The 25,168-nt window shown below is 43.6% G+C and overlaps 1 protein-coding gene and 1 long non-coding RNA gene across 7 annotated transcripts in view; one reads left to right on the top strand and one right to left on the bottom strand.

The window, feature by feature from the left end:
• The window catches only part of LOC141069520 (immunoglobulin lambda-1 light chain-like), a 1,030,357-nt gene that overhangs the window by 13,425 nt on the left and 991,764 nt on the right, over positions 1–25,168 (top strand). For 2 of the 4 annotated variants that reach the window (XM_073559154.1, XM_073559157.1), the window contains exons 1-2: positions 16,994–17,099; positions 17,187–17,504. The exons of the other annotated variants lie outside the window; for them this stretch is intronic. In XM_073559154.1, the coding sequence (XP_073415255.1) occupies positions 17,054–17,099; positions 17,187–17,504 (364 nt within the window). In that variant the 5' untranslated portion in view covers positions 16,994–17,053. Of the gene's footprint in view, positions 1–16,993; positions 17,100–17,186; positions 17,505–25,168 lie in introns of those variants that run through there. 4 annotated transcript variants of the gene reach the window in all.
• Positions 1–25,168, bottom strand: part of LOC141069522 (uncharacterized) — a 209,683-nt gene that overhangs the window by 29,026 nt on the left and 155,489 nt on the right. The gene's annotated exons all lie outside the window — the stretch shown is intronic.

Raw genomic sequence — 25,168 nt, 5'->3', positions numbered from 1 at the left:
GATATATATGTAGATAATAGGAGAATGAACGCATATCCCATATAAACAGGTGTATATTATATTCTCTGAGCATTATACAGTAGGTGGGGAATGAATAAGAAATATACAGTATGTAGATACAGTGGGGCAAAAAAGTATTTAGTCAGTCAGCAATAGTGCAAGTTCCACCACTTAAAAAGATGAGAGGCGTCTGTAATTTACATCATAGGTAGACCTCAACTATGGGAGACAAACTGAGAAAAAAAAAATCCAGAAAATCACATTGTTTGTTTTTTTTTCATTTTATTTGCATATTATGGTGGAAAATAAGTATTTGGTCAGAAACAAAATTTCATCTCAATACTTTGTGATATATCCTTTGTTGGCAATGACAGAGGTCAAACGTTTTCTGTAAGTCTTCACAAGGTTGCCACACACTGTTGTTGGTATGTTGGCCCATTCCTCCATGCAGATCTCCTCTAGAGCAGTGATGTTTTTGGCTTTTCGCTTGGCAACACGGACTTTCAACTCCCTCCAAAGGTTTTCTATAGGGTTGAGATCTGGAGACTGGCTAGGCCACTCCAGGACCTTGAAATGCTTCTTACGAAGCCACTCCTTCGTTGCCCTGGCGGTGTGCTTTGGATCATTGTCATGTTGAAAGACCCAGCCACGTTTCATCATCAATGCCCTTGCTGAAGGAAGGAGGTTTGCCCTCAAAATCTCACGATACATGGCCCCATTCATTCTTTCATGTACCCGGATCAGTCGTCCTGGCCCCTTTGTAGAGAAACAGCCCCAAAGCATGATGTTTCCACCACCATGCTTTACAGTAGGTATGGTGTTTGATGGATGCAACTCAGTATTCTTTTTCCTCCAAACACGACAAGTTGTGTTTCTACCAAACAGTTCCAGTTTGGTTTCATCAGACCATAGGACATTCTCCCAAAACTCCTCTGGATCATCCAAATGCTCTCTAGCAAACTTCAGAAGGGCCCGGACATGTACAGGCTTAAGCAGTGGGACACGTCTGGCACTGCAGGATCTGAGTCCATGGTGGCGTAGTGTGTTACTTATGGTAGGCCTTGTTACATTGGTCCCAGCTCTCTGCAGTTCATTCACTAGGTCCCCCCGCGTGGTTCTGGGATTTTTGCTCACCGTTCTTGTGATCATTCTGACCCCACGGGGTGGGATTTTGCGTGGAGCACCAGATCGAGGGAGATTATCAGTGGTCTTGTATGTCTTCCATTTTCTAATTATTGCTCCCACAGTTGATTTCTTCACTCCAAGCTGGTTGGCTATTGCAGATTCAGTCTTCCCAGCCTGGTGCAGGGCTACAATTTTGTTTCTGGTGTCCTTTGACCGCTCTTTGGTCTTCACCATAGTGGAGTTTGGAGTCAGACTGTTTGAGGGTGTGCACAGGTGTCTTTTTATACTGATAACAAGTTGAAACAGGTGCCATTACTACAGGTAATGAGTGGAGGAAAGAGGAGACTCTTAAAGAAGAAGTTACAGGTCTGTGAGAGCCAGAAATCTTGATTGCTTGTTTCTGACTAAATACTTATTTTCCACCATAATATGCAAATAAAATGAAAAAAAAACAGACAATGTGATTTTCTGGATTTTTTTTTCTCAGTTTGTCTCCCATAGTTGAGGTCTACCTATGATGTAAATTACAGACGCCTCTCATCTTTTTAAGTGGTGGAACTTGCACTATTGCTGACTGACTAAATCCTTTTTTCCCCACTGTAATAGGAGAATGAGCACTTATCCCTTACAAGCAGGTGTATATTATATTCCCTGTGCTTTATAGGTGAGGAATGAACATGAAATATATCTGTCATTCCAAGGATGTCTTCTAAGGATAATATCTGAAATATGCCTAAAATGAGCCAGAAGCGACCAGAAGGTACGACTAAACGTTGCGTATAAATGCACAAAATTTCTTTGCCTTCTAAATTACTTTCACAATGCTGACATATGCTCTAACAGTTTTGGCTCCTTTAATCCTCAATCTCCTTCGCTATCCGCAAATCCCAGCACCCGCTAACCAAATAATAATCTCTCCTTCCCTCCCCACCTGACCTCCTCTGCTGAACTGCTCCTCAGCCTCAGAGCTCTCCTAATAAAATACAAAACAAGCCACCCACCCTCCTTCTCCCACATGCTCTCCCTATCTTTGCTTCTCCTCACTGCTGGCGACATATCTCCCAACCCTGGACCCCCACAGCCCATACCTCCCATTATTACCCCTTCTGTTGTTCCCAAACCAACACAAACACCAGAAATCTTTCCTACCTCAAATCTGTGCCCTTGACAACCACCACCCTGCTCCCACTCTCTGGATCACTCTGGAATACCCACTCCATGTGATTCATGACCTCTTTACCTCTCGTAATTTTTCCTTCCTTGGCCTCACCGAAACATGGCTGACACCCTCCGACACCGCCTCCCCTGCTGCGCTGTTACGGCGGCCTCCACTTCACCCACACTCCTCACTCTGGCCACAGGCATAGTGGAGGAGTGGGCCTTCTCCTTTCTTCCAACTGCACCTTCAACCCAATCCCACCTCCAGCCTCCCTCATCCTCCCCTCTTTTGAAGTCCACTCTGTCCGCATCTGTTCTCCCTCCAACCTCCAAGTAGCCGTCATATACCAATCAAAAGCTTCGACAAGCATCCAGAATTGCAGAACGACGCTGGAAGAAAACTCAATCGCAAGACAACTTCACTGTCCTCAAACAAGCAACACTTGCATTCAAATCAGCTCTCACGTCTGCTAAACAAGCCTTCTTTACATCCCTTGTATCTTCCTTATCCCACAACCACAAACAGTTGTTCAATACTTTTAACTCCCTCCTCCGCCCACCACTGCCCCCTCCGACTTCCATAATCTCTGCCGAGGACTTTGCAGCACACTTCAAAACAAGATAGACCAAACACGGCAAGTCTTTATTGCTCAACCACCACAACCCCTTTGCATACCAGACCAATGCCCAAACCCCATAACCTCCTTATCTAACATCACTGAAGGGGAGCTTGCTCATCTTCTCTCCAAATCACACCTCACCACTCGTGCACTTGACCCTATCCCATCCATCCTCCTCCCCAACATCACCACCACTCTTATCCCATCCCTAACCCACCTCTTCAACCTATCACTAACTTCTGGTACCTTCCCTTCTGCTTTCAAATATGCCACAATCACACCTATCCTTAAAAAGCCAACCCTCGATCCAACAGCCATGTCCAGCTATCGCCCAATATCGCTGCTTCCATTCACTTCTAAACTCCTGGAGCAGCACATCCATGCTGAACTTTCCTCCCACCTCTCATCTAACTTGCTCGTTGACAATCTACTATCTGGCTTCTGCTCCCATCATTCCACTGAGACAGCCCTGACCAAAACTACCAACGACCTACTTACAGCCAAAGGTAACGGACAATACTCTATACCCCTCCTTCTAGACCTGTCCTCTGCTTTCAACAAGTTGACCACTGCCTCCTACTACAGATCCTCTCGTCCTTTGGCATGAAAGACCTTGCCCTATCCTGGATCTCCTCATACAGTACCTTTCCAACCGCACATTCAGCATCTCCCACTCCCACACTACCTCCTCATCCTACCCTTTCTCTGTTGGAGTCCCCAAAGCTCTGTTCTAGGACCCCTACTCTTCTCAGTCTACACACGTGGCCTGGGGCAATTCATAAAGTCCCACGGATTCCAGTACCACTTTTATGCCGATGATACTCAGATCTACCTCTCTGGCCCAGACGTCACCTCTCTGCTCTCCAGAATCCCAGAGTGTCTATCAGCCATATTCTCCTTCTCTTTCCGCTTCCTCAAACTCAATGTGGACAAATCTGAACTGATCATCTTTCCCCCATCTCACAGATCTTCCTTACCCGACCTTTCTATGACAATTGACAACATCACACTTTCCCCCGTACCGAAGGTCTGCTGTCTCGGAGTAACTCTTGACTCTGCCCTGTCCTTCAAACCGCACTTCCAAGCTCTCTCCACCTCATGTCACCTCGAGCTCAAAAATATTTCCAGAATCCGTCCCTTCCTCAACCCTCAATCTACTAAACTACTTGTGCATGCCCTCATCATCTCCCGCCTTGACTATTGCAACATCCTTTTCTGTGGCCTCCCTGCTAACACCCTTGCACCTCTCCAGTCCATCCTCAACTCTGCCGCCCGACTAATTCATCTCTCTCCTCGCTACTCCTTTTCTTCTCCCCTCTGCAGATCTCTTCACTGGCTCCCATTCCCTCAGCGTATCCAATTCAAATTACTAATACTGACCTACAAGGCCATCTACAACCTGTCTCCTCCATACATCTCTGAACTAATCTCCCGATACCTTCCCTCACATAATCTCCGGTCCTCCCAAGACCTCCTTCTCTCCTCCACACTTATTCGCTCCTCACCCAACTGCCTCCAAGACTTCTCCCGAATAGCCCCCATCCTCTGGAATTCCCTGCCCCAACACGTCCGGCTATCAATCACATTAGGATCCTTCAGACGTAACCTGAAAACCCACCTCTTCAGGAAAGCCTTCAGCCTGCAATGATCCCCGCTGCCTCCTCACCACCACTGGAGCTACTGCCTCACCATCACTGGAGCTGCTGCAACCCCCCAACATACTGTCTCCTTCCCCACCATCCTGTAGCATCTAAGCACGAAAGGACAGGGTCCTCTCTCCCCTCTATATCAGTCTGTGATTGTTAGTTTGTTTACTGTAAGTGATATCTGTAATTTGTATGTAACCCCTTTTCATGTACAGCACCATGGAACCAATGGTGCTTTATAAATAAATAATAATAATAATGAGGAATGAACACATCCCATATAAACGGGTGTATATTATATTCCCTGTGCTGTATAGGTGGGGAATGAATATGACATATATGTAGATAATAGAGGAATGAACACATATCCCATATAAACAGGTGTATATTATATTCCCTGAGCTTTATAGGTGGGAATGAACATGAAATATATGTAGATAATAGGGGAATGAACACATACCCTTGTAGATTGTGAGCCCTCCTTCTGCACCAGTCGTAACTTGTATTGTTTAAGATTACTGTACTTGTATTTATTATGTATACCTCGCCTCACATGTAAAGCACCATGGAATAAATAGCGCTATAATAATAAATAATAATACCCCATATAAACAGATGTATATTATATTCCCTGAGCTTTATAGGTGGGTAATGAACATGAAATATGTGTAGATAATAGAGGAATGAACACATACATATCCCATATAATCTATGTCATGATCCAGGACGGGGTTGTTCCTTTTCCGTCCTCGTCAGGTCAGAGATAATTTAATTTGCCTCTCTCTTGTTCAGGGGCGGCTATTTAGGGACAGTACTTCCTGGGTTTGGTGTTGGTGATACTTTCGTTAGCTGGGCTGGAGCAGCTGACCCAGGTTACTCTGCTATAATTGTTGTTCCTCTGTATGTGTAATCCTTACTGGTGCACCACAGTATTTTCCCACACACAGAATAACAGCCTCATACTCATTGATCCTGGTAGATATGTCCTTTATTCTGGGCCACATCCTGGTATATATATCCCTCATCCTGGCATATTTGTCCTTTATCCTGGGCGCCATTCTAGTATATATATACCGCATCCTGGTTTATATATCCCTTATCCTTGATCCCATCCTGGTATATACAGTGGGGCAAAAAAGTATTTAGTCAGTCAGCAATAGTGCAAGTTCCACCACTTAAAAAGATGAGAGGCGTCTGTAATTTACATCATAGGTAGACCTCAACTATGGGAGACAAACTGAGAAAAAAAAATCCAGAAAATCACATTGTTTGTTTTTTTTTCATTTTATTTGCATATTATGGTGGAAAATAAGTATTTGGTCAGAAACAAAATTTCATCTCAATACTTTGTGATATATCCTTTGTTGGCAATGACAGAGGTCAAACGTTTTCTGTAAGTCTTCACAAGGTTGCCACACACTGTTGTTGGTATGTTGGCCCATTCCTCCATGCAGATCTCCTCTAGAGCAGTGATGTTTTTGGCTTTTCGCTTGGCAACACGGACTTTCAACTCCCTCCAAAGGTTTTCTATAGGGTTGAGATCTGGAGACTGGCTAGGCCACTCCAGGACCTTGAAATGCTTCTTACGAAGCCACTCCTTCGTTGCCCTGGCGGTGTGCTTTGGATCATTGTCATGTTGAAAGACCCAGCCACGTTTCATCATCAATGCCCTTGCTGATGGAAGGAGGTTTGCCCTCAAAATCTCACGATACATGGCCCCATTCATTCTTTCATGTACCCGGATCAGTCGTCCTGGCCCCTTTGCAGAGAAACAGCCCCAAAGCATGATGTTTCCACCACCATGCTTTACAGTAGGTATGGTGTTTGATGGATGCAACTCAGTATTCTTTTTCCTCCAAACACGACAAGTTGTGTTTCTACCAAACAGTTCCAGTTTGGTTTCATCAGACCATAGGACATTCTCCCAAAACTCCTCTGGATCATCCAAATGCTCTCTAGCAAACTTCAGACGGGCCCGGACATGTACAGGCTTAAGCAGTGGGACACGTCTGGCACTGCAGGATCTGAGTCCATGGTGGCGTAGTGTGTTACTTATGGTAGGCCTTGTTACATTGGTCCCAGCTCTCTGCAGTTCATTCACTAGGTCCCCCCGCGTGGTTCTGGGATTTTTGCTCACCGTTCTTGTGATCATTCTGACCCCACGGGGTGGGATTTTGCGTGGAGCACCAGATCGAGGGAGATTATCAGTGGTCTTGTATGTCTTCCATTTTCTAATTATTGCTCCCACAGTTGATTTCTTCACTCCAAGCTGGTTGGCTATTGCAGATTCAGTCTTCCCAGCCTGGTGCAGGGCTACAATTTTGTTTCTGGTGTCCTTTGACAGCTCTTTGGTCTTCACCATAGTGGAGTTTGGAGTCAGACTGTTTGAGGGTGTGCACAGGTGTCTTTTTATACTGATAACAAGTTTAAACAGGTGCCATTACTACAGGTAATGAGTGGAGGAAAGAGGAGACTCTTAAAGAAGAAGTTACAGGTCTGTGAGAGCCAGAAATCTTGATTGCTTGTTTCTGACTAAATACTTATTTTCCACCATAATATGCAAATAAAATGAAAAAAAACCAGACAATGTGATTTTCTGGATTTTTTTTTCTCAGTTTGTCTCCCATAGTTGAGGTCTAACTATGATGTAAATTAGACGCCTCTCATCTTTTTAAGTGGTGGAACTTGCACTATTGCTGACTGACTAAATACTTTTTTGCCCCACTGTATATATTCTCCATCCTGGTATGTATGATCAACATCCTGGTATATATGTCCCTTATCCTGGGAATCATCTTGGCTTATATATCCCCCATCCTGGTATATGTCCCCATTTCTTCCACTCTTCCACTGTTCATTAATGCATAGAAAAAAATAAACAATTATACTCACTTTCCCTCCACTCTCTTCTGAAGCTGGCAGCAGGTGACTTCAGCATGTAAGTGAAGGGAGTGCATGGTATCACTGCATTGCGCCCCCAGACATGTGTATTCTGATATCAGCTGCTGGCCTTTGTTTGGCTGGCGGCATGTATGGCCGCGCATGGACCCGACTGGTCTGTGCACTGCAAAACACTTCAGCTGAATGTGCATCTAATGACGCACATTCAGTTGAAGTGTTTTGCGGGCACAGTCGCAGTCCCCCCACATACAGTGGAAGTCCCTATATTTTATGATGGCACCACAGTATTTTCCCACACACAGAATAAGAGTGTCATACTCATTAATAAAATAGAAAAAAAGAAAACTACTCATCTCTCCCTGTTCCCCGCTTCTCTGGTCTCTGCAGAATGTGTTCTTAAGCTTTGCACAGTAGGCCCAATGTAGTGAATTCATTGCAAACCCTGCGATTAGACTCACCCACATAGAGTTCCATCATTGTTTTCAAGTGTATCAGCATCCAGAATGCAGGAACCGTTAAGTGTTCGATGCCGCATGAGGATGAGCCCGGTGCCGGCATCAGGCCTCTCTGACTCACAGGTCCCCTAGCAGCCGTATGGTCTGCTGGTATGCTACTGGTCAGTTTGTCTCCAAGATAAAGTGGTCTTTTGCCACTCAGGTCCTGATCATACAATGAATGACCAACCAGACTTGCAGATTTCTCGTTGCGATCTTATTAAAAACAATCCAGTTATAAATTACAATAATATATATATTCTTTTTATCTCTGTAAAGTGTCATATAAAAAGACAAAAACCTAATATAGCTAACTGTTGGAGTGACATATTTTGGAAGTACTAGTGTTGTGTCATCATGAGTGGAATTATTGTATAGTGTGTTATAATGATCATCTCCACGAGAATAAAGAAGTCTGGCATAGTCATCTGCTCATGGCATCTCTTGTTACTAGGCAAAAACCATAAGAAATATGGAAAAAATGTGAAAACTTTTCTCACAGTACTGTAACGTCCATAGTGGCATTATGTCACATTGCTATCACCCTGTTTGGTAAAATTAAATGAGCCATTCTTGAGCTACTGTTTGCTTATAAACTTTGCTCAGATTAAAAAATAGTAGGAGCTCCCAAAGGTTAAACAAAGATACAATGCAGACACACGGTGCAGTGCCACCCAGTGGTCGATACACACAATGGAAAAAGTAGAGGAACTGCACATCCCAATTCCTTGTATGCTAAACACCAGAAACGTGTCAGATGTATTGAATATATGCAATAATATGACATACTGTTTTTTCAATCAAGATGGAATAAAATTTGGATGTTTTTCCACAAGGTATTGGGATGTGCAGCTTTCTCTACTTTTCCACTAATCCAGTTGATTGTCTGCAACTTTAAGTGGCACTCCCACATGATAAGACCAGTTTCTTTCAATATCAGCAACAGGATTATAACTGTGGTAACCCGTGATATTTTCATGGTTTTTTAGCATATATTCAATGTTGGTAGAAGATCATTCTGTTATAAAGTGGCATTATTATCAAATACTTTTAAAATACAATGTTGCACTTTTACTAAGCATGATCTGTAAATAGGACAATTCAGATAAAGCATACCTCCTAACTTTAAAAATCTGAAAGAGGGACACATACAGGTGCTTGTCATAAAGTTAGAATATCATCCAAAAGTTAATTTATTTCAGTTTTTCATGCTTGGATAGAGCACTCTGTGAACAGCCAGCTTCTTTAGCAATGACCTTTTGTGGCTTACCCTCCTTGTGGAGTGTGTCAATGACTGCCTTCTGGACATCTTTCAAGTCAGCAGTCTTCCCCATGATTGTGGAGCCTACTGAAACAGACTAAGGGACCTTTTTAATGCTTAGGAAGCCTTACAGGTGTTTTTTGTTAATTATTCTAATTTACTGAGATAATGACTTTTGGGTTTTCATTGGCTGTAAGCCATAATCATCAACAATAACAGAAATAAACACTTGAAATAGATCACTCTGTTTGTAATGACTATATATTATATGCATTTTACTTTTTGTATTGAACTTTTTGATGATATTTTAATTTGTGAGAAGCACCTGTATTTTGGCGTGCTACGTGCATTGCAAGTTTTTACTTTACTCTACATAGGTTATGTGATACTGAGCCCAAACGTAGCTCCAAGTTCAACAGAAGATGGGTATATACAGCTGACGCCCATCGATCAGTTGTTTGTGCCAACAACGTCAGGAAGAGTTCAGCTTTGTCAGCTGTATAGTGGCTAAGCCTAGGTACTGCACCTCCGCCCCTATTCTAAAGAAAAGAAGTGGATCTGCAATATCCCACTGCAAGCACTATACAATTGATAGAGATGTTCTGTTACGCTCCACAACTAATCACATCCAGTCGCTGCCAACACCGAGAACAGCTGACCAGTAGATGTGCAAGGTGTTGCATGCCCACCAATCTGATAAAGATGACTACCCTAAGGAAAGGCCATCAATATAAAGTACTGGAAAACCAATTTCCAAAGGGGAGTGATGTAAACACAGACAATTTTTACAAGTGTATATATTGTGAGACAGCAGTGGTGGGAATCATTTGCCGTTATGTATCCCCTAAGATAAGCATAGAGGCATACTGAACCCGCTGGAGTGTAATGTGATCATAGCTACAGCCGTGGTTACCATGCAAAATAAAAGTAAGTGTGGACTTGGTCAAACTATGTGACCAGGTCAGATTTAGGAAAACCTGATATGGGCTTTTATTTATGGAGAGACCTATAGAATTACTAGGGGGATGTACTTGTCCCTCCAGTACGTGTCTCACAGATAGCCAATAGCCACGGTTTTCATTTAAACCTGTAGTGGTTTGGGTGTGACAGTTTCGTGGATTTCTAGTAGCAGAGTAGGAAGCTCTGTGTGGTACAAGTCTGTGTGAAGGCTGAACACAGGGCAGAGAAGGCAGCACAACTGACGAACCCACGAGTACTAAGGCGGTGCAGTCGCCCACAGCAACAGGTTTGGTACGGACTGTACTGGATGACCCGGCTGCGATCCGGAGGATAACGTTTGCCTTCCACTTTCTGAGTTGTGAAGACAGACTTTTAAGTTGAAGTAACCTGGGTCACTGCCTTTTTACCGCACTGTGTGAACACAGCTGCTCTATAATATATTTATAAATGTGATTTAGATTGATTTCGAAGTATAAGAGATCAGATACCATCCTGACACATAGAGCTTTATGTAAATGTATGCTGATGCATCTATCTGGTATTTAATCTTTATTATTGATATTGTGGTCATGATACCAGCCATTAACCATAGAAGTTGCCATACTGATGATTTTTTTCCAAATTAAAAACGATATTAAATCATAAAAAAATCGAAGTGAATTGTCTATAGCCCCAAATACTATTAAGAAGAAATCAGCAGCATTCACAGTGAACTGTAAAATCATAATAATTGTAATGATGTTTAGCTGTAGAAAATTACTGACATATTCAATTTATTCAAGGTTATTCAAGAAAGTCTCTTTTTGCAGACTGTCCAGTAATTTGCAGACAATTCTCATCCCTGGGTGTCAGGTCTGGGTGAATCTTTACTGTTTGTTAGTATTAGGATCTCTGTGTCATCCTGAATCTCTAGAATAAATGACTATATATTTCCTAGCTGGTTTTGCTTATGGGAGGAGCTGAGGACTATATATGATAGAGGAGTGCTGGTGAAGAGACTCAAGAAAGCTCCACCTGTGATTATCTCATCTCTGGCTGTCTCACCATGATCAGTGCACTCACCCTTTGTCTCCTGACTGCACTTATCACAGGTACAGTAATAGTGAATTATATATATGGACATGATAGATTATGTATGAAACCTTGTCTCACAGTCCTGACTGTTTTGTCTTCTGCAGTGTCCCAGGCTCAGCATTCAGTGACTCTGGAACCGTCTGTGATTACGGCATCTCCTGGGCTAAATGTCAGACTGTCCTGTACCCTAGGAGGGGGTCTCACTGTCAACAGCAATAGAGTGGTGTTTATACAACAAAAAATTGGGAACAGACCCACATTCATTCTTTATTATTACAATCCAACAAGCAACGGAAGAGGAGACGGGGTCCCAGCACGATTTGTGGGATCCGCCTCTGGTAACATTGGATATCTAGACATTAATGGGGTGCATCCAGAGGATGATGCTGTATATTACTGTGCTACATGGACAGGCAGCCAGTATCACAGTGATGGTAGAGAATGAGGAAGGAACATAAATACTGACAGAGCTGTATGCAGAGAGAACGGCCCCTGCTACATACAAGGCTTCAATACTAGGAGCCGATCACCGTCCTGTAATGGAGAGTAGAACTTACACTATTTTGATGTTTAGGATTTTAAAGCTGCTCTCTAATCCATGAAACATAAATGAAGGGAATGTGTCTCATATCAACTTATACTTATTTACACCAAAACTGAAACCGGGCAATAGGCAGATTGGATCTGTACTAAAACAACAAGCATTAGCTTAAAGGGATATTCCCATCTCCAAAATCCTATGCCAATATGTAGTAGGTGTAGTAATAAAAATATTAGCAAATATCTCCAATTAAAAATGTAGTATAGTTCTTCTGATAAACTATTTCACTTACCCCATGTAGGGCATTGCAGTAGCTTAGGTATCCATGGTTAAGACCACTAACAACCAAATAAGTATCACTATATGAGCGATCTTAAAAATGGATACCTAAGCTACAGCAATGCCCTGCACATGGGGTAAGTGACATAGCTTACCAAACAAACTAAACTACATTTTTAATTGGAGGTATTTGCTAATATTATTATTATTATTATTATTATTATTATTACACCACCTACTAATTATTGGGATAGGCTCTTGGAGATGGAAATATCCCTTTGAGTACACTTATATGGCAATCTCGGAGTTTTTGAAGCTGCTTGAAACTCCTCAACATGGAAGACTAAGGTCTGTGGAGCTCCTCAGGGAACAAGTGAGGTCTCCATGAAATTTGTTTTTACTTTTTAGGAAGGAGGAAAATGGAGAATAATACTGACATTGTGTACTGGATGTTACCCTGCAATCCATGCTACATAGTGTCTAAATTATGTCACAACACAATAGAATGCCCCAAACATGTAATGATTCCAAGTTTTGCATTCAGTGAACAAAAACAGTGGTATAATAAAAGTGGCTGTACTACCCACAATATACACAGTGCCATTACTGTATATATTCAGACACTGTGTTGGATTGTAGTACCTTGATCCCACCAGAGAAAAATCATTATTGGGGTCCTCCATGCAGCTATATAGAAATAAATAGACCTATGCAATAAGATATCAATGAATCAACACCAAAGAAAATCCAACAAAGTAAAAAATAGAAAATGCCAAATGTACTTTATTAGATAAAAAAAACATGTACAGTCAATAATGTGAAACATAGAAGATATGTATTTGTTAAAATAACCAGAGAAACACCACAAATAAAACCATGGGTGGGTATCCTGGATGCGATGTAAATACTATTAAGGGTATGGCTTTCAAAATATCATAATCTATTTTTAGAGTATATGTCATGTATAGCTAACAGTATGATACCAGGGTGATGATAGACAATAACATTAATTGTATTCATTTAATGACATATGTAATCACATCATGCCCACTAGTGTCAATGTAGTCCATTTAGACACATATTCCCAACACATTAAACAAGAGAGCCATACATATCTAATATACACTTACCAAAAATTGTCCGTCATCCACTTCCGTCTTGATGTCCTCGAATCCCATAATTCATCGTGCCGACCGGAAGTACGCAGACCGCCATATTGGAACACCAAAGTAATGGATGTTCCAATATGCGAGGACTAGGGAGGATGAGTGAGGACCAGGGGAGCCGAGCCAAGGCAAGCCATGCATACAGGATGGGACCAGGGAGCCATACATACAGGATGGGACCAGGGAACCATACATACAGGAGGGGACCAGGGAGCCATGCATACAGGATGGGACCAGGGAGCCATGCATACAGGATGAGACCACGGAGCCATGCATACAGGATGGCACCAGGGAGCCATGCATACAGGATGGCACCAGGGAGCCATGCATACAGGATGGGACCAAGGAGCCATGCATACAGGATGAGACCACGGAGGCATGCATACAGAATGGGACCAGGGAGCCATACATACAGGATGGGACTAGGGAGCATGCATAAAGGATGGGACCAGGGAGCCATGCATACAGGAGGGGGGAGCCATACATACCAGGACAGGGATGGGGGGAGCCACACATAGCAGGACAGGGATGGGGGGAGACACAAATAGCAGGACAGGGACGGGGGAAGCCACACATAGCAGGACAGGGATGGGGGAAGCCACACATAGCAGGACAGGGACGGGGGAGCCACACATAGCAGGGCAGGGACGGGGGGAGCCACACATACCAGGACGGGGGGAGGGGACAATGCATATCTGGCTTATAATCGAGTCAATAAGCTTACCAAGTTTTCCGTGACAAAATTAGGTGCCTCGGCTTATACTTGGGTCGGCATATACTCGAGTATATACGGTACACGTCTCCGCTATTCCCATGCAGGCGCAGTAACAGCCGCGTCATTACTATGCATGCGTGGGAATAGCAGTGACGTGTATGTCACTTGCGCAGGCGCAGTTCGTGGCCACAATCCCCGCGCATGCGCAGTAACAGTCACAACTACGTGCTCTAACCGCGCTGCTCCTGTCAGCACCACTAAGCATACACAGATGTTAATTTCACTGCACTCCCGATGTGATAGCATCGGGCCTTTTTCTAGTCTATTTATATAATTGCCTTGTAATGTTTTCATTTCCTGTCCTGTCCAGATGTCACCGTATCCCAGAATTCCAAGGGGAGGAAGTTCACCGACCGCCATATTGGGACACCCAAATGATGGTTGTCTCAATGTGGAAACTTCTGGTACTAACCTATTGCGCGACACTGCCAACAAGCAAATGGAGCCAAAAAAATGTGTGCTCTGGATTGCTTTTGAAGAAAATAATCAGGATTAAGATGTAAAAAAAATTATTCCTGGCCACTGATACTTGGATCTATGTATATACGGTAAATATCAGTAATAGGCAGCAGCAGACAGTAATGGAATGGACCCTCTTGCTGTATGCAATGAAGTATGCCACATACAATGCCTGCTTAGCCTACCTCCCACTGATATCTATATATACCGTAATTAGTCCTCAGAAGGACTGTTGATTTATATGGATTTGTGTATTCAGAATGGTATACCCAACCTAACTTATACACCACCAAATCTGTCCCTTTCTCTGCAGCAACTCTTCCTACACTGCCTAAGTCCGGAGCTGACTGTGATGAGCAGAGCAGCGCCAGGTCTGATATAGACCTGATGACGCTGTGAGCCAGCCAATCAGTGTAATGCCACAACCAACATGGCTGTGGAATTACAGTGTGTGGCAGGCAATCCCTGCATGTTGATTGGTGCTACAAAGAGCTCCAAACATGCAGGACAGGGACCCGAGCTCCTGCCGAGCAACCCCGGAAATACTCTGCGCTCACCGAGCATCGCGAGCAGCAAGATGCTTGTGCAAGCACCGAGCACTTCCGAGCATGCTCGCTCATCACTAGTGAAGCCATTTATTGTCAAACTACTGTGTTTTCTCTTTTTTAAATAATAATAACAACCCAAAACATCCAAATGACCCTGATCAAAAGTTCACATACCCTGGTGATTTTGGCTTGATAACATGCACAGAAGTTGACACAAATGGGTTTGAATGGCTACTAAAGGTAACATCCTCACCTGTGACCTGTTTGCTTGTAATCTGTGTGTGTGCAGAAAAGCTGAGAGAGTTTCTGGGATTCAGAAAAACTCTTGCATCTTTCATCCAGCCACTGACATTTCTGGATTGTGAGACATGGAGAATGTAAAAGAATTGTTAACGGATCCATGGGAAAAGGTAGTTGAACTGTATAAAACAGAAAAGGGATACAAAAAGATATCCAAGGAATTGATAATGCCAGTCAGCAGCATTCAAACTGTGAATAACAAATGGAAAATCAGTGGCTCTGTAAAAACAACACAATAAGGAGGCACTTGAAAGAGACACTTGAAGGAAAATGAGCTGCATGGTCGAGTCACCTGAAGAAAGCCATTACAGTACAAATGCCACAAAGTATCTCACCAACAATACACAAAACAGCACTGAGACAGGCCTCAACACTTTTGGAACAAGGTAATTTGGAGTGATGAGACCAAAATTGAACATTTTGGCCACAGCCATAAACATTACATTTGAAGAGAGATCAACAAGGCCTATGATGAAACGAACACCATTTTTACTGTTTTGGGGATGTGTGAACTACAAAGGTATAGGAAACTTGGTCAAAGTTGAAGGAAAGATGAAAGCAGCATGTTATCAGCAAATACTGGAGGCAAATTTGCAATCATCAGTCCAGAAGTTGTGCATGGGACGTACTTGGATGTTCGAATATGACAACGATCCAAAACACAAGGCCAAGTCGACCTGTCATTGAAGACAGCAGAACAAAGTGAAGGTTCTGGAGTGGCCATCTCAGTCTCCTGACTTCAATATCATTGAGCCACTCTGGGGAGATTTCAAGCGCGCAGTTCATGCTAGACAGCCCAGGAATTTACAGGAACTGGAGGCTTTTTGCCAATAAGAGTGAACAGCTTTACCATCTGGGAAAATAAAGAACCTCATCCACAACTACCACAAAAGAGGCAATACACGGTATTAAGAAATGGGGTATGTGAACTTTTGATCAGGGTCATTTGGATGTTTTGGGTTGTCATTATGATTTATAAAGAGAAAACACGGTAGTTTAACAATAAATGGATTCACCCAATCACTAGCCATGAGTGGAGAAAAAGTTTTGGTGTTATCATTCATATTCTCTGAAAAAAGGCCAAGAAAGCAAAAATTCTGCTGGGGAATGTAAACTTTTGAGCACAACTGTATGTGATTTACATTGTTTTCACTGTATAAATGATCATATACTCTCTCTTTTTTAATCTTTATTATTGATATTGTGGTCCTGATACCCATCATTAACCTTAGAAATTGCCACACTGATATACTGTAGTGTTTACATTTTTTTCCCGGACAAATAAAAAAACATATGAAATCATAAAAAAATCTAAGTGATATTTGTCTATAGCCCAAAATACTAATAAGAAGAAATCAGCAACATTCATTGTGAACTATAAAATTATGGTAACTACAGTGATCTTAATCTGTACAAGCTTCTCAACTTCAGAGAAAGTCACAGACACTTCTAATTTGTTCAAGGTTATTAAAGAAAGTCGTTATTTTTACAAACAGTCCAATGATTTGCAGAAAATTATTATCCCTGGGTGTCAGGTCTGGGTGAATCCTTAGTGTAAGTTATTATTACTAGGACCTCTGTGACATCCTGAATTTTTAGAATGACATTATATTTTCTAGATGCTTTTGCATACTGGGAGGAGTGGAGGACTATATATGATAGCAGAGTGCTGGTGAAGAAGAGATAGAAGAAAGCTCCACCTGTGGCTGTCTCACCTCTGGCTGTTTTGTCTCTGACTTTCTCACCATGATCAGTGCACTCACCCTCTGTCTCCTGACTGCACTTATCACAGGTACAGTAATAGTGAATTATATATATGGACATGATAGATTATGTATGAAACCTTGTCTCACAGTCCTGACTGTTTTGTCTTCTGCAGTGTCCCAGGCTCAGCATTCAGTGACTCTGGAACCGTCTGTGATTACGGCATCTCCGGGTCTAAATGTGAGACTGTCCTGTACCCTAGGAGGGGGTCTCACTGTCAGCAACAATAGAGTGATATTTACACAACAAAAAATTGGGAACAAACCCACATTCATTTTGGTTTATTTCACTGAATCCAACAACAGAAGAGGAGACGGGGTCCCAGCACGATTTGTGGGATCCGCCTCTGGTAACATTGGATATCTAGACATTAATGGGGTGCATCCAGAGGATGATGCTGTATATTACTGTGCTACATGGACAGGCAGCCAGTATCACAGTGATGGTAGAGAATGAGGAAGGAACATAAATACTGACAGAGATGTATGCAGAGAGAACGGCCCCTACATACAAGGCTTCAATACTAGGAGCCGATCACCATCCTGTAATGGAGAGTAAAACTTACACTATTTTGATGTTTTGGATGTTCTCTAATCAATAAAATATAAATGAAGGGAATGTGTCTCATATCAACTTATACTTATTAACACCAAAACTGAAACTGGGCAATAGGCAGATTGGATCTGTACTTAAACAAGCATTAACTTAACCCCCGGAGCTTTTCTGTTTTGCGTTTTCTTTTTTCGCTCCCCTTCTTCCCAGAGCCATAACTTTTTTATTTTTCTGCCAATATGGCCATGTGAGGGCTTGTCTTTTGCAGGACGAGTTGTACATTTGAACGACACCATTGGTTTAACCATGTCGTGTACTAGAAAACGGGAAAATAATTCCAAGTGCGTTGAAATTGCAAAAAAAGTGCAATCCCACATTTGTTTTAAAAAAGTGCAATCCCACATTTATTTTTTGTTTGGCTTTTTTTGCTAGGTTCACTAAATCCTAAAATTGACCTGCCATTTTGATTCTCCAGGTCATTACGAGTTCATAGACACCAAACATGTTTAGGTTCTTTTTTATCTAAGTGGAGAAAAAAAATTCCAAACTTGCGCCATTTTCTGATACCTGTAGCGTTTCCAGTTATTGTGATTTCGGGTTGGGTGAGAGCTTATTTTTTGCGCGCCGAGCTGACTTTTTTAATGATACCATTTTGGTGCAGATGCGATTATTGCATTTTAATGCAATGTTGCAGCGAACAAAAAAACCCGTAATTCTGGCGTTTTGATATTTTTTCGCTACGCCGTTTAGCAATCAGGTTAATTCTTTTTTTATATTGATAGATCGGGTGATTCTGAACGCGGCAATACCAAACGTGTATGTTTAGTTTTATTTTTTTTATTTTATTTTGAATGGGGAGAAAGGGAGGTGATTTGAACTTTTATTTTTTAAAATTTTTTTCAGATTTGTAAAACATTTTTTTTAAACTTTTGGCATGCTTCAGTAGTCTCCATGGGAGACTAGAAACTGCCACAACCCGATCGGCTCTGATACATAGAGACGATGATCAGATTGCATCTATGTTGCAGATTTACTCACTTGCTGTGAGCGTCGACCACTGGGTGGTGCTCATAGCAAGCCGGCACTGACAACCATAGAGGTCTCCAGGAAACCTCTGGTTGTCATGCCGACACACCGGTGACCCGCGATCACGTGACAGGGGTCACCGGTGTGTGTATTTCCAACGCGATTGCCGGAAGCGCCATTTAAATACCCCTGTCAGCGTTTGACAGTGGCATTTAACTAGTTAATAGCCGCGTATGGATCACGATTCCATCCGCGGCTATTGCAGTCACATGTCAGCTGTTCAAAACAAACTTGTTCACACTATAGGCAAAGTCAGGAGCGCAATAGGGTCTTATCCGGGCAAACTTATAAGAAATGTTAAGATTTATACTCACCCTTTCCAGGAGAGAGTCAGACACGTAGGATCAGTATGTCAGCTTGCTGCACATCCAACGGTCCACAACACAGAGACCGCCACATGAAAACTTTTAGGATAAATTTCTTGGATTTACGTGCGCTGCCAGACAAATTTCATATCCAATAAACAGGTTGATGAATTAACCCTTTTATTCCCAACGCGTTTCGAAAATCCAAGAAATTTATCCTAAAAGCTGGTCAAAACAGCCATGTCCCGGGATTGATGTGGGATCACCGTCAGAGCCCACATCAAAGGGAGGGAGTCCGACATCTGCGTAAATGTACGCCCGATGTCAGAAAGGGGTTAAAAGGATATTCCCATCTCCAAAATTCTATGCCAATATGTAGTAGGTGTAATAATAATAAAAATAATATTAGCAAATATCTCCAATTAAAAATGTATTATAGTTCTTGGGCATTTCAGTAGCTTAGGTATCCATCCCCATCCTGTAATGGAGAATAGAACTTACACTATTTTGATGTCTTGGATGCTAAAACTGTTCTTTATTCAACTAAGCATAATTCTTGGCTTTTTTTTTTGTTCATCCATGATTGCACAGCTATACCTTTTTATTTTTACTCAAGTTTTACACCATGAGATTTTGTCTTTTTGAAAGACGAGCTGTGCTTTTTTTAAGTGCCATTTTGCCAAATACATACTGTATGTAAGAGTTACATTAGTGTTCACTTTTTATAGTTTAAATAGTAAAAAACAATTATGCTATATAAATATTTTTATGGCATTTATCACTCACTATAAATAATCTGTTCACAGAAATTCTCACACTTCAGGACATATGTTGAATTACCAAAACTATACTCTCCTGCTTGTATTCATAGTAAGAAAAAAGGCATATATGAGTTTGTGACAATGGGTACAAGCAACAATGAGGTGAAAAAAAAAGTTTGTAACCCAGATAGATGTTTGTCTCCAAGATAAAGTGGTGTTTCATACAATATTATACCCTCTTTGTAGCTTCTCCCATGCACAGTATGCCCCCACAGTACTTTCCCACACAGCCCCTCACACATAAATATGATGCCACCATAGTACATTCTTTCACAAACATATGCCCCATAGCCCCCCATACAGTACAATGCCCCCACAGTTCATCAAATATAGTATAATGCCCCACAGTCATCTCCCACATACAGTTTGATTCCCGCACAGCCAGCCCACGTTTCCTGGGGGAAGGTTATCAGACCTGGACCGACCCTTCCATGTGACTGCGGGGGGCGGGGACCTGTTAGAAGGGGCTGCACACAGGAAGCAGAGGAGAGTCAGGGTAGGAAAGTGCAGCGCGGCAGAGAGAGCTGTGAGCTGCACTGCTTCCTTCAAGCGAGAAAACCCTCCGGCTGAGGACTGAGACAGACCGACAGCACAAGGTGAGCGCCCTTTGTGTGAAAGCGGACCCGCCAGACTCCTGTGACAAGTCTGAAACCGACGCTAGTGCCTGCAGACCCAGCGTGCGCCGTGACAGACCAGAGTGTTGTGAGTTCATTTTCCCCTTCATCACTGAGGTCTGGTAAACTCCCTATTCTGGTAAAGGAAGGTAATGAGCCTGATTATCAGGCACCTGAGCCTAATGATGATGACTGGCTGAGTGGAGTCACTGACTGGATATAAGGCTGCCGACGCCCTTCTACCCTGCGGGTGATTTCTCTGTGGACTTCTAGGACACCAGTCTGATTCCTGCTCCTCTAAAGCTAAGTTTTCTGCTTTGCCTTTTTGCATTTGGGCTTTGTTTTTGTTTTCCTTGCTTTTCTGGATTCTGCCATTACCTGCTGGGGTGAGCTGAATCTCCTTTTGCCGGTTGCTCTGTCTTCAGAATATTACTGAGTACTGACATAGTCTTTTTGAAGCCTAGCGTCTTCAGGGCCTTTTTCACTGTCAGTCTGTTGGCTCTTATTTTCATAGGGTTTTTCACGGATTGCAGACAACAGCCTTCCTGTCCTTTCCTATCTAGTTAGCTTGGGCCCCGTCTTTGCTCAGTCTTTCTTTCTGTCTGTGTTGTGTTCTTTCTTCTTGCTTCACCGTCATTATATGTGGGGGGCTGCCTTTTGATTTGGGGTCTGCTCTGGGGCAGTTTAGATTTCCCTTTCTGTCTTTAGGCTATCTAGTCCTCCGGCTGTAATCGAGGGGTCTAGGGCATCGTAGGAACCCCCCACGGCTACTGCTAGTTGTGTTGATAAGTTCAGGGGTCTGCAATCCGATAGCTGCCAACCTCTCTGGTTTTCTGGACTTAGCTTGCTTTTCTGTTTTTGCCTCCTACGGTGACTCAATCATAACACCAGAGCCCTTGAGAGAAGTAGCTGGTGTCATGGTCCAGTTTGGAGTTTATCTTCTGCTGTCTTCACTCCAGACTGGTCATGCGGGGGTTAATCTCCTCAGCCTCGTTCTGGAGCTAGCTGGGCTATTTCAGTCTCTCACAGCCTGCTGACCAGTGTTAGTGATAGCTCAAGCTTCCAGTTTAGAGCCTCTGACCCTTGTACCTTGGTGATCCTCCTGCCTTTGACTGATATTCACGTGTATGACCCAGACTGATCTATGACCCCGTCTCTTGGTATTCGTCTCTGCTGTTACGTTCCCTCTCTGGCATCTGACCCCCCCGGCTTGTACCCCAACCACGTATTTCGTCTCATGTTTTGGACCCCGTGCTCATGTTCTGGCTTTCTGACTCTCGGCTTGGTATTTTGACTACGTGTATTGCTGCTCCTTCTGGTACGTCTGCTCCTGCTAGTTTCTGACTTGGTTCGTCTGACTATTCTCTCTCGTTACTTGTGTCACCTGTGCTGTTGCTCAGGGTTGCTGCTCTTAGTGTGTAACCTCTCTTCCCTCACCAGCTCCCCCTGGTGGAGGTTTCACTACATTATCACTAACCCAGTGACGTCAGAAGTCAACGATGGTACCCCCCTCTCAATGGAGGGCCACTGGACCCCCAGGCTTCCCTGGATGGCGAGCGTGAAAGGCACGGACCAACCGATCTGCATGGACCGAACGCGCCGACACCCATGACCGATCCTCAGGACCGTATCCTTTCCAATGGATCAAGTACTGAAGTGAACGACGGAGCATGCGAGAATCCACCACCTGTTCCACCTCGTACTCAGTCTGACCATCTACCATAACAGGCGGCGGATGTGAGGGAGACTCATCAGAGGAAGGCACCGACGGCTTCAGAAGCGCCTTATGGAACACATTAGGAATCCGTAATGACGGAGGCAAATGCAGGCGAAAGGCCACAGGATTAATCACCTCTAAAATCTCATACGGACCAATAAACTTGGGACCCAACTTAGCAGAGGGAATTCTCAGCCTTATGTTTTTGGTGGATAACCATACCTTATCCCCCACCCGATAAGTCGGCCCCACCGAGCGTCGTTTATCCACAAAAAATTTATATTTGCCCTGAGCCTCCCCAATGTTTTTCTGAACCTCCCTCCAAACCTCCTCCAACCGCAAAAAGACCGAACCAGCCCCTGGACACTCCGAATCTAGTCTGGAGAATTCACCAAAATGAGGGTGAAACCCATAGTTGCAGAAGAAAGGAGAAGTACCAGTAGACTGATTGACACGATTATTGAAGGCGAATTCCGCTATAGGTATCACAGAGCACCAATCATCCTGTCTGGATGGGACAAGACACTGCAGGATCTGCTCCAAAGACTGATTGGTCCTTTCAGTCTGACCATTTGTCTCGGGATGGTAGGCCGATGAAAAGGTCAGATTGATGCCCAGCCTTTTACAAAAAGCTCTCCAGAATTTTGCCACGAATTGCACCCCTCTATCAGACACCACACTGACAGGCACACCATGCAACCGGATCACATGCTCAATGAATAGCTTAGATAGAGTCTCAGCATTAGGAAGGCCCGTTAAGGGTACAAAATGTGCTTATTTACTGAACCTATCCACAACTACCCAGATCACGGTTTTGCCAGTAGAGGGTGGGAGATTGGTGATGAAATTTATGGACAGGTACAAAGAGCTTATTTTCAGGTATGGACGGAGGAGCAAGAGATTGGGCCTCACGAATCTCCTGCTCCAATCTCGGGGACACCACAGCCACCACCACCCCGCGCTGAAGAATGGAGGAAGGAGGCTCAGGAGGCGATACCGGATCTAGGCTGCGAGACAAGGCATCCGCCTTCACATTCTTGGAACCTGGTCTGAAAGTGATGGAAAACTGAAATCGGGAAAAAAAAAGTGACCACCTTGCCTGTCTCAGAGTCAGATGCTTGGCGGATTCGATGTAAGACAGGTTCTTGTGATCTGTAATGACAGTGATATGATGGACAACCCCCTCCAAAAAATGCCTCCATTCTTCAAAAGCCAATTTAATGGCCAACATCTCTCGGTTACCCACATCATAACTTCTTTCAGCAGAGGAAAATTTTTTTAGAAAAGAAGGCACAGGGTCTTAAGTTAGTTAATGTGGTGGGCCCCTGGGACAACACAGCCCCCACTCCCACCTTAGAGGCATCCACTTCTATGATGAATGGTTTAGACAAGTCATGTTGAACCAGTAGCGGAGCAGTCATGAAACGTTCTTTTAACAAAGAAAACGCCGCCACAGCTGGAGCTGACCAGTTTTTGAGATCCGCCCCCTTTTGGGTGAGATCAGTGAGGGGTTTGACCACTTGAGTGAACCCCTTGATGAATTTTCTATAATAATTGGCAAAACCCAGAAATCGCTGAAGACCCTTGAGATCTCTGGGTTGCACCCAATCCACAATGGCCTGTACCTTCCTAGGGTCCATACGAAAGCCCTCAGTGGACAGGATGACCCCTAGAAAGGACAATTCTTGAGTAAAAAATGAACATTTCTCCAATTTGGCAAAGAGTGAGTTCTCCCTGAGCCTCTGGAGAACCGCATGAAGATGACCCATATGACTTTGTCTATCAGAAGAATATATGAGTATGTCATCAAGATAAACAACTACAAAGCGTCCAATAAAATCAGAAAAACATGGTTAATGAAATTCTGGAATACCGCTGGTGCGTTAGTCAAACCGAAGGGCATAACCAAATTTTCAAACAGACCCTCAGAGGTGAGAAACGCAGTTTTCCATTCATCCCCCTCCCGCACACGGATGAGATTGTACGCCCCCCTGAGGTCCAACTTAGAGAACCACCTAGCCCCCGACAATTGATTGTACAAATCAGGTATCAGTGGGAGAGGATAAGTGTTTCTTAAGGTTATTTATCCACCATCCTTTTTTTTTTAACAAAAAAGAACCCCGCTGCCACGGGAGAGACAGATGGCCGTATATGCCCTTTACGGAGGCTCTCAGAGATATACTCCTTCATAGCAGACAGCTCAGGGCCGGAGAGATTGTACAGCCGGGCTTTGGGCAATTTGGCACCGGGAACAAGATCCACGGCACAATCGAATGGGCGGTGTGGTGGTAGAACCTCAGCCTCCTTTTCGGAGAACACATCCTCAAAATCCTTCAGGTACTCTGGAATACCCTCCAGACTGACGGATGACATAGACACAGTAGCAAGACAATTTTCAGAGCAACCAGGTCCCCATTTAACAATATCCCGGGACCCCCAGTCAATAACCGGGTTATGCCGTTGCAACCAGAGAAACCCTAACACCAGGCAGCGTTATTAGATCCAGCATGGATCTGCTGCATAACTTGGCAGATCAAGTGTCCCCCCCTGATAGCAGGCAGCGTTATTAGATCCAACTGTCATGGTCCAGTCCGGAGTTTATCTTCTGCTGTCTTCACTCCGGACTGGTCATGCGGGGGTTAATCTCAGCCTCGTTCTGGAGTTAGCTGGGCTATTTCAGTCTCTCACAGCCTGCTGACCAGTGTTAGTGATAGCTCAAGCTTCCAGTTTAGAGCCTCTGACCCTTGTACCTTGGTGATCCTCCTGCCTTTGACTGATATTCACGTGTATGACCCGGACTGATCTCTGACCCCGTCTCTTGGTAGTCGTCTCTGCTGTTACGTTCCCTCTCTGGCATCTGACCCCCCGGCTTGTACCCCGACCACGTATTTCGTCTCACGTTTTGGACCCCGTGCTCATGTTCTGGCTTTCTGACTCTCGGCTTGGTATTTTGACTACGTGTATTGCTGCTCCTTCTGGTACGTCTGCTCCTGCTAGTTTCT

This window comes from Dendrobates tinctorius, unplaced genomic scaffold (genome assembly GCF_039654945.1).
Source record: "Dendrobates tinctorius isolate UK_male_01 unplaced genomic scaffold, ASM3965494v1 ptg000265l, whole genome shotgun sequence".
Classification (NCBI taxonomy): Eukaryota; Metazoa; Chordata; class Amphibia; order Anura; family Dendrobatidae; genus Dendrobates; species Dendrobates tinctorius.
Note: the sequence above shows the minus strand (reverse complement) of the source record. Positions and strands in the feature narration are given on the sequence as shown.